General features: G+C 40.8%; 1 protein-coding gene across 1 annotated transcript in view; it reads right to left on the minus strand.

Annotated features, from left to right (window-relative positions):
* The window catches only part of DHX9 (DExH-box helicase 9), a 59,986-nt gene extending 53,411 nt beyond the window's left edge, over positions 1-6,575 (minus strand). The window contains exons 1-3 of the mRNA XM_026001153.2: positions 6,388-6,575; positions 2,736-2,868; positions 1,999-2,139 (exon numbers count right to left, since the gene is read on the minus strand). Coding sequence (XP_025856938.1) covers positions 1,999-2,139; positions 2,736-2,846 — 252 coding nt within the window. The 5' untranslated portion in view covers positions 2,847-2,868; positions 6,388-6,575. The remainder of the gene's footprint in view (positions 1-1,998; positions 2,140-2,735; positions 2,869-6,387) is intronic.
* Between the last annotated feature and the right edge of the window lie 4,504 nt (positions 6,576-11,079).

Raw genomic sequence — 11,079 nt, forward strand, 5'->3', positions numbered from 1 at the left:
ATACAATCCAAAATTACTTGACAGAGAAAAAGGTGAACAAATCTCAAGAGAAAATACAATCCACAGAACTCAACCTGAGATGACCCAGATGTCAGATTTAGTAGTCAAGAATTTTAAAGCAGCTACTGTAACTATGCTCAATGACATAAAGAGAACTCACATATTATGAACACATGCTTATAATGAATGAAATGGTAAAAAATGCCACCAGAGAAATAAAATCTCTCTCTTTTTTTAAGATTTTATTTATTTATTCATGAGCAACACAGAGAGAGAGAGAGAGACAAAGAGAGAGAGGCAGTACACAGGCAGAGGGAGGGTCTCCAGGATCACACCCCGGGCTGCAGACGGCGCCAAACCACTGCGCCACCGGGGCTGCCCTAAAATCTCTTAAAAAAAAAAAAAAAGAAAAAACACCTGATAATTCTGGAAATGAGAAAGATAATATATGAAATAAATTCACTGGATGGACTGACAACAGCAAAATGGACAGAACATTCTGCAAACTCGAAGATAATCAGAAGTCATTCAATCTGAAGAACAGAAAAGAAAGAAAAAGAGAAAAAGCCCCAGGGACCTTTAGGATAATATACAAAAGTTTAATATGAGTCCCAAAGAGAGAAGAGAAAAAAATGAAGTGAAAAAATTTTTTGAAAAAATAGCCAAAGATTCCCCAAGTTTGGTAAAAGACATAAATTTACAGATTCAAGAATCTCAGCAAATTCCAAATGGAGTAAGTACAAAGAAAACCACACCTAGTCACCTCATAGTCAAACTGCTGGAAACCAAAGAAAAAAATAAATGCAACCAAAGGAAAAAATACATTACACAGAGGGGGAAATGACTGGATTATAATGGACTTCTCATCAGATAACAATGGAAGAAGATAAGTGCTGAAAGAAAAGGAAACTGGCACACGAGAATTCTATGTCCAGTGAAAATATGCAAGACAAAAAATAAAATAAAAAATATTTTCACATAAAAGAAAATTAAGAATTTGTCACCTGCAGACCTACACTTTGAGAGGAAGAGGCCAAAAGATACAGAAGTCGTAACAGATGGAGTAAATCCCAATGTTCCAAATATTTGGAAGATATTTGCAACATTCTTTTCATAGCTGGAAAGAATCTCTAAGATCATCTTGTCCAATCCCTTCCTTTTGCAAATAGGCCAACCATTTGCAATTATCTAGTGGTACAATATACTACAGAGTGAGTCCCTTAACTTCTGGGTCAAAGCAATGGAAGGAAATAAAACATACACATTAAGCTTTATAAATAAGTCAGAATACAAACAGTGAAAATAAATTGTTAAAATATAGATTTTTTTCCCTAAAGTTTTGATAAAAACTGAATCTTTTAAGTTACCTTAGGTATTTACTTAAATCATAATGTGAATCTTCTTATATTGTTATGAATTCCTCTATTTTTGTGAAAACTCAATTTTCATTTTTAATTAAATGCAAAATAAAGTGTATCAAAAACACTAGAAGGGAGTCTTTGTTGCATATCTACACAATATAAATGAAGTAATCACAGTATCAAAAACACAAGAATGGTATGCCATTGCACAAAATAGAATTTTTCCTCTGCTGTAACAAGGAACTGTCAATGGGGGTATATGCTGTGTCCTAAGGTATTTCTGATTTTTATAGTGTGTGTGTATATAATGTTCTCTATATTTTATTTTTATGTTCTGTATATCTTTTCAAGTATACAGAACTGAAAATTAGCTCATGAATGAATGAAATATATAAAACCATAAGACACACAGATAAAGGAATTTCCCAACCCCACAAGTCAGGTACATAATGAGAATAATATCCCAATCCTCATGAACTCATCCCAAGGCTCTGAGAAAACAAGATTCTAAGGTTCACCAAAGAACACATTAATATGTTTAAAAACATCACTGAAAAATCATCACCCTGTGTCTTTATACATAGGGTTGGCATGACCTTGTGACATATATTTTAAGTGCTGGACCATAAGCACTTACCCCAATAGCTGGGACTTCCTCACTCTTTACTTCATTTATCCGAACCAAATAGTTAACAAAATCTCTGGCAGCATTGCTCTGTGCATCTTTTTTATTGGTGGAATTGCCCATGCCAATGTAATTATAACCTTCCACTCGAACCTTTAACAGTCAGAAAAAAAATGTATTAGAAGAGACTAACTCAGGTAATTCTGGGATTTAAAAAATTTGTAATTCAATAGTTCATTAAGAGGTAATAGTCAAACTTTGAAGATATACTCTATAAAAACATTGAAAATAACACATCCAAAAGAATTTACAAGCTAACTTATAAGAAAGCTTGAATTGTTTTCCACTGATAAATATAAAAACAACAATATTAATTTATATGGCTCAGATATTCTCTTCTGTAACAGAATGTTCCACATTAAAATCTGATTTCATAAGACTCAAGAACAAGCTCCTCATCTGTATTTAAACAACTTAACTTGAGGCAATCAAGAATCTACTTTCTACAGGAATTAGTAAAACTGCAAATAGCAGTACTGGGGAAGATACATGTTCTAACCAGAATAATTCACCTTTCAGATTTGTTTTAAAAGTAACGCTCACTTGAAAATGATTTATAATGAAACAGAATAGCAGGCAAGCGACAATAAAGAACAAACAACACATTACTCTTTCCAAACAGAAAATACTGTTCTAACACCAAAATAAGTGTCAAAAATCACATAAATGTAAATTGTATTCTGTAGTACCTCACACATGAATTTCTGCCTGTTTTTGTTCCCCACTGCTCTAATTTCATAGGATGGGGTCATCTTCCTTTTGCCACACCAGGCATACAGAAAATTTTTAACATCACCCATGATTCAAGTGTCTTCTTCAGACCTAAGAAAACAAAAGTTACATCACATTATTTATAAGAGCAAACACTGCAAAGGACCAGTATCTTTGGTTAACTAAAAATCTAGATTAAACACAGGATATTCTATCAGGCTATTAAAATTGTCTATGACAAAATTTTAATGACATAGTTGGAATGCCTACAACATGTTATATGAAAGGCAGGATACAAAACTACACAATTTGAACTATATAAAAGGATATATGCATAAATCAAGACCAAAAAAGAAATATCCTTCAAAATGGTTACCTTTGGGTGACTACAAGTGATTCTAAATCGCTCTTTTTATTCTGAGAGAGGAAGAGAGCTAATTCTAAGCAGGTTCCAAGCCAACACAGAACCTGTAAAAGGTCTCTATTTCACCATCCAGGTACCCTTGACCTTTCCTTAAAAACATTTTATGAGGTGCCTGGATAGCTCAGTCAGATGAGCAGGTGATTCTGGATTTCAGCTGGGGTCATGATCTCAGGGTCCTGGGACTGGGCTCTGCATCAGGCTCTGTTTGGGCAATGGACAGAGTCACTTGAGGATGCTCTCTGCCCCTCCCCCACTCGTGCATGGGCATGTGCTCTCTCGAATGAATCTTTAAAAAAAATTGTAGGTAATGTCCTCCTTTTTACAATAGGCACCTTATGTGTTTTAACTCATTTAACCCTCAAACAATGGGAGATAATTATATGGTAAATACTATACTATTATCACCTCTATACAAAGGAAGAAACAAGACAATAGAAAGTTTAACTTCCAAATCACCCACCGTGGAGGCATAAATTCAAACTACAAGATTAAGAAACGGTCATCTATCATGTGTGTAAATCAGAGTGTTTATTCTCATTCTGAGGTGTCTCCTAGCAGACTGTCCTCAAAGTTGTAGGTTATGTATCACACTACTAAGCCCAAATACAACAAGTATTCAGTACTTAGACTAAAAACACTAATCTGGGGCAGCCCCGGTGGCGCAGCAGTATAGTGCCGCCTGCAGCCCAGGGTGTGATCCTGGAGACCCTGGATCCCAAGTCAGGCTCTCTATATGGTGCCTGCTTCTCCCTCTGCCTGTGTCTCTGTCTCTCTCTCTCTCTGTGTGTGTCTCTATGAACAAATAAATAAAATCTTAAAAAAATAATAAAAATAAAAATACTAATCTGTTAAGTACCCAATCTCTCCTTTAGGCCTTTTTATTCATTATAATTTGAGGATGCTATGTTTTCTTAATATGCACCATACCATACTTGTTGGCACTCTCCCTCTAAACTAGTTTATAAATACACCAAATGATATGGAGCCTATAAGTCTAAAATCTGAATCTAAGGATGCCTGGGTGGCTCAGCAGTTGAGCACCTGCGTTTGGCCCAGGCCATGATCATGGAGTCCCCGGATCGAGTCCTGCGTCGGGTTCCCTGCTTGGAGCCTGCTTCTCCCTCTGCCTGTGTCTGTGCCTCTCTCTCTCTCTGTGTGTCTCTCATTAATAAATAAATAAAATCTTAAAAAAAAAAATCTGAATCTAAATCAAAAGCAAGATATATGAAGGATGCCTGGGTGGCTCAATAAAGCCTCTGACTCTTGATTTCGGTTAGGGCCACAATCAGGGTCATGGGATAGAGCCCTGAGTGGGCTCTGAGCTCAACAGGGAGTCTGCTGGAGATTCTCTTTCTCCCTCCCTCTGCTCCTCATTGCACATACGTGCGTGCATGTGCGCTCTCTCTCTCTCAAAATAAATAATAAATATTTTTAAAAAGGCAAGATATCTAAGACCAAATTTAATCTGGAAAAAATATGCAAAAAAAATAGTTTGTGTGTGAGAAGAAACCCTATTACTTCTTCTGTTCAGTGCATTTTGTTAGCACTTAAATCTAACGTCATGATACCGGACCCTAGTATAAGGTTATTCTGTAGCGACAGGTTAACCTGGGTAGATCCTATTGACCGAAAAGCGGCGGAAAGCTCCCGATGTCCATCTGTAAATTCCACCCCTGAATAATCAACTAAAAACAAAAACAAAAACAAAAACAAAAACAAAAACCAAGAACCTCAGGGTGAAGGAGTACCATGAAATATGAAAGACTACACTATCAAATTCCTTCCTTAGGCAGTCTCAACGAACGCCATTATACTCAATTATCAACTATATGCTGATCGTGCCCAAATATATATTGAAATAGTCTTTTCAAAGCTCCAAAATCAAGTATCCTCCAACTACCGCACTCATGTGCAAACGCTAACCTGACGTCTCAGTAAAAACAGACGTTTCCTTTCCACACCTGCCCCTTCCTCCCCGCAGTCCAAGTGTTTCCACCTCCTGGAATGGCACCGCCAAGTTACCCCCGTCACAACCTGGGAGTCCTACGCTCCCTTAATAATGCCCTCCACAGCCATCCCTTGGAGGACTCTCCGTATGCACACCAGGCAGTAAAGCCTTAGGGGATCATCTACACGTAAAGGACTTTTCCTGAACCTACAATAATTATACAGATGAGAATACTTATTCTCCCCGTTTACATACAGATGAATAAACTGAGACAAAAACAAACAAACAAACAAAAAAACCCCCACAAAAATCCCAAAATCCTTTGCTCCAGAGAAGACAAGAGCTCTCAGCTGGGAGAAGCCAGACTTCCAAGCCGGGTAGGCGGACTCCTGACCTACACGCCATTCCGCCTCCAAAACCAGTTTTGCACCCCCTGCGCGTCTGTCCGTCCGTCCGTCCGTCCGTCCGCTGCCACCACTGCCGCACCTCCCGGCCTCCTGCAATCACGCCCTGGATCTAGGTATCTAGATCGCCGTTTTCCACGCTGACCGTCCTGAAACCCATTCTCTTCACCCCTCAAAATATGCTCCAGGTAACAGGGCCTCCTTGCCGTTTCTTCCCCCAAGTCCCGCTCTCAAGCGCTAGCTGATCCCGCATCTCGGAGCTGACGCATCCTCGACCTCATCCGCTCGGGAAGTCCTCTCTCCCCCCGGCCCCTCGGGTGAAACCAGCCTTCCCCCTCGACGACCTTCCATTTCCTCAAGCTTCTGACTGCAGCCTGCAGACACTGGTGCTGCCGGAGCCTCCTCCCACCGCCGAAACCTCCCGGCGGAAGGGGGAGGGACTGCGCCCCCACGTGCTCACGGCCCCGCCACCGCACCCGCAGGACAGCGCCCGGTCTTTGTGGCCGAAATGAATGGATGAAGGGCCTCGGGCGTGTGCGGCGTCACGGCGGCCTCGCCAGCCCCGCGATTCCGCCAAGAGCAACCAGGGCGTGCAGGCCGCGGGAGAAAGTGGGGCTCGGCGCCGCGGACAAGGGTGTGTGTGGGGGAGGGGTAACGGGTCCCCCGCACCGGCCCGGGCAGCGGAGGGAGGGGGAGGCGCGGCGAGCCGCCTGCAGCCCGTAATCCGGGAACCCGGCGGGCGCCGCGCCCCTTCCCCCACCCGCCACCGCCGCCCGCGCTTCGCAACAAAGCCCGGCTGCAGGAGCGCGGGGCCCCGCGCCCCACAACGGGTGGCAAAGACGTCTCTACCCTACCGGCGTCCGCCTTCCGGTGTCCGAGAACGCAGCCCTCTCAGAACCCTCCGTGGCCGCGGCCTCCCTCAGAGACGCCCGCTTAACGCACCGCAGCTTGCGCGGAGGCGGCGGAGAAAATGGCTCCGACGGCTGCGCCAGGGGGGCGGGGCCAGCGCGCGTACGCATGCGCAGGGAGCGAGCTCGGGGCCGCGGGCGCCCCGGGGGGGAGGGGCGGGGCCGCGGGCGCCCCGGGGGGAGGGGCGGGGCCGCGGCTACCGTGCCCGCGCGTGGCGTCCGGTTGCCAAGGAGATCCAGACCCCATTCTTCCCGTGCTGTGCTACCTACCCTAGACTCCCTTGGGTAGATATGGAGGGCTGTACATGATATAGATGTCAAGGGCAGATATAGGGTTTAGTTCTTACATTAATTAAAATAAATGTTTATTGAAGGATGTTTTGTTTTGTTTTGGTACTAGGCACTATTGGTACTAGGAAATAGCCATAAATAAGACAGATGTGAGATCCTTTTCTCACAGAGCTTGCGTTTGGAGATGACTTCTGCGTATGATAGAGTAGCTTTTATCAAACCAATTCTCTTGCCAAAAGCAACTCCAAAATCTGAAGCAAAAAAAAAAAAAAAAAGTCAAAACAAGACAGCTATTTGAAGCATTAGAGGCAAGGCAGCTAATATCCTGGGGAAGGGGAAACATCGGTGCTTTTTAAAAAAAATTTTATTTTTTTTTTTTAACATTGGAGCTTTTGTGTCACTTTTCACTTTGATGCATTTGCTGATTCCTAAGCTGCCTCGGGAGAGATGGAGAAGCCAAGTAGCAAACAGAGGCTGCAAGGCTGAAAAGCTAGGTAGAGCATTCAGGAGCCTCATGGTCCTGGAGAGACAAAACCTGGAGTTCACCAAGGCAGAGAGCCCAGACTTTCATCTGATACCTCCTGCAGGGGTACATTCTAAAAGGAAGGACAAACTCCGGTGAATGAAAACCAGCCTTGAATCATCTCACTTCCTCATTGGACCAAAGTGCTCTAGCTTTCTCTTTCTGCCAGAAGAGGAAGACAGAATGACCTATAACTTCTATAATTTTTTTTATAGAATCGCCCAAATTCAATAAAAAAAAAGTCCCCAGGCAAGCCAGGAGACAAAACAAATGACTGAAAATCAAGAGGGAAAAATAGAACTATGATCATAAATGATTCAGATATTGAAATTATCAGAGACTTTATAAAAATTACAATTAGTATGATCAAGAAAATAGATGAAAACACTGGAATAAATATGAAGTATCAAACAGAAATTTTAAAAGTGAAAATGGAATCACCAAAATTCCGGACTTAATTAATGGGTTAATAGATTGTATATAGCAGGAAAAAGGATTGGTCAATAGTAAATAAATAGATCAGTAGAAAATATCCAGTTGGACCTTGCAGAGAAAAGCAAATGATAAATACACGAAAGAACCTAAAGGATGAATGGAACATGGTGAAAAGATAATTAAAGTTTCAGTAATGGAGGAGAGATGGAATGGAGAAAAAGCAGTATTTGAAGAAGTATTACCTAAAACCAATGAAGACATAAAGCCACAGATTCAATGAAAGCTTGCATTTGAGCAGACAATAAAAAAGGATGCAAATAAAATATTCACTGGAAATAAGTTGCTATGCAGAGAATTAAGTGTAATGCTAATGCTGAGATAGAATTTGCCTGGGTGGGGATCCCTGGGTGGCGCAGCGGTTTGGCGCCTGCCTTTGGCCCGGGGCGTGATCCTGGAGACCCGGGATCGAATCCCACGTTGGGCTCCCGGTGCGGTGCGTGGAGCCTGCTTCTCCCTCTGCCTGTGTCTCTGTCTCTCTCTCTCTCTCTCTCTCTGTGTGACTATCATAAATAATAAATAAAAATTAAAAAAAAAAAAAGAATTTGCCTGGGTGGCTATTTTAAACTGGATGGTTAAAAATATCATCTCTGAAAAGTTAATATTTAAGCCAACATCTGAAAAGCAGACAAGAAGATAACCATGTGAGGATCAGGAGAAGAGAACTGCAGGCTCTTATATTCCCCTGTAAGGAGGAAAAGAGGTAACAAGTCAAGTCAGTTAGGGCTGAATAAAGTTTGAAACAGAACAATGTCTGTGTTCTCAAAGTACCTGGAGCACCATGATCTTCCCAGCCGGGCAGTTCCAAAGATTATCAGTTGAAGAACAAGACATTTCCAAGGGAAACTCTACCACAGGTCAAGGCAACTCTTTACGGTAAACACCTAAGCTCTTAGTAGGAAACGTCTGCAACACAGATAACAGGATATTTGGGAGGAGAGGATGGTGGGGAAATAAATGGCTGTTATTTCTTCATATGATCCAAATTCCTCCCTTGGAAGCAGAGCTGATGGCCATAGTTTTTGCATTTTATTTCATTCCTTCTGATCCATTTTTCGTGAATCCCCTATAAGAAAGTTCTGTGGTTCCCTTGACTGTGGGTCACAAGCATAAGTCTTTCCTGAACTCCCTCAAGGGAAGTGAACTGTTTTGGCAGGTCACCATGCTTTTAGTTATACACAGACTATACTAAAAGAATTCACCCCAAATTTTCATACATAATTAATTCAGTTAATTGTGGTCCCTTTCTTTTAACTGGGGTATTTACATATGTAAAGATGAACTACCCTTGAATGTACAGCCCCTCATGTTTTTGTTTTTTAGCCTGTGTGTACGTACACCAATAGAACTACCACCCAAATCCAGATATCAGCCATTCCTATTATCCACTAAGTTATCCTGTGTCCTGTCTCAGAGGAAACTACCATTCTGACTTTTATCACGATAGTTTTGCTTGTTCCTGAACTTCACAAAAGTGGAATCACGTAGTATGTACTGTTTTGCATCTGGCTTATTTCACTCAACATAATACTTTTGAGATTCATGCATGCTGTTAAATATAGCCATACTTTAAAAAAAAATTTTGCTATTAGTACCCCATCTTATTATCCACGATTTGTTTATCCATCCTCCTGATGATGGGGATTTGAGTAATTTCTAGTTTGGGCTAATATGAATAGAGTTGCTATGAACACTTCTGATTAAGTCTTTGGCCTCTCTGCTTTTAGTTTTAGTTTTTGTTTGCAAGGGGAGAAATGACAGCCTTTGAATGGTTTGCAGTACTAGAACTCCAACAAGGCAATATTTAATAATTGTATTAAAATGTGGCCCCAGCTCTATAAACTTTAATTCAACTATTATTAACAATGAAGGCTTAGAAATAGTTGAGTTTTCTGATCATGATTTGAAAGAACTTAAAAGACTTTGGGCAGCTTATTAAAGAAGAAATTCAGAGGCTAAAGGAAAAGAAAATGTGGATTGAATGGGCCATTTCCACAAAATCATCTCAAAGTTTAGTTTTCTATTGCTACTTAACAAATTAGTATAAACTTGGTAACTTAACACTTGGTTATTATGTCACATTTCTGTAGGTCACATTCTTGGTAGAACATTAAAAAGACTGTGGTCCTATTTGCTTTAGGAAGAGTAAACAAATTTTATATTGCTAGGTTTGAAGTGTTTTAAGTGGCTGGTCTCATCCTACATTGGTCTAAGATTGGTCTTTTGGGGGAATTGCATACGGAAAGGGATGGTAGGTCACTCCTGAGATTGCTTTAAAAGACTATGATTTCTGTTTTGGGCTCTGGCACATTCTTTCTTTCTCTCTTTCCAGAGAAAGCAAGCTGAAGCCAACAGCCAGCAAGGAACTGAGGCCTGCTCACTACTATATAAGTGAACCAAGAAGCAGATTTCTCCAGCCCCAGTTGAACGTTGAGATGAGTGAAGCTCTTGCCTATAGCTTGACTGGAACTTTGTAAGACACCTTGAGCCAGAACCACCCAGTTAAGCTTCTCCTGGATTCTTGACTCTCAGAATCTGTGTGAGTTAATAAAATGTTTGTAGTTTTAAGCTGCTAAGATTGGGGGTGATTTGTTATATGGAATAAATAACAAATGCAACTATCTTCTATATCTAGGTTCTATTCTTCTTTCATTCCTTGCTACCACTTTCTTAGTTAGAGCTTCACCATTGGGTATTAATTGCAATAGACCACCAAATGGTTTATCTGTTTCTTGTCTCTGCTTTCCAGTCTACTCATCACACTGCTTCAAGAGTGAAATTTTTAATACAAAGTCGTGTCACGTACTTCACTATCTCATATGCACATCTTTTTAGTGATGACTCATTGTTTTCCCTTTTCCTATCCATGCATCTTTGATCTGCTTGTTCCTCTCAAATCACTTAGCAAAAGGCATCGTCTCATTATATAAGTCACTGTTCCAAATAGTCACATGTGGCTCACTCAAGAGCCCAGAGATATTTTTCATTTCCTACCCTCTATGGTTAGAGGGAAACAGTAAAAACTTCCCAACCCAGGAAACAAATCTGAGACTGGCACTATCATCTGGGCTCCATTAATAATAAATGCAAATTTCTATTGCAGTCCTTGCCTCAGGTTTAGTATCATTTTCTACTTTATTTTGCCAGCTATTAGTTAAAAGATTTAGCAGTGATGTAATGTTTCTCTGTTGTATAAAGAGCATATACTGAATGCCTTGGATAGCTCTAAAAACCAATACTTCACTGTGTTTATGCTGTGCCAGATACTATTCTAAGAACTTTATATGTATTATTTGGTGTAATCCTCATAAAAACCAGGAGATAGATAATAA

The sequence above is a fragment of the Vulpes vulpes genome, chromosome 13 (assembly GCF_048418805.1).
Source record: "Vulpes vulpes isolate BD-2025 chromosome 13, VulVul3, whole genome shotgun sequence".
Classification (NCBI taxonomy): Eukaryota; Metazoa; Chordata; class Mammalia; order Carnivora; family Canidae; genus Vulpes; species Vulpes vulpes.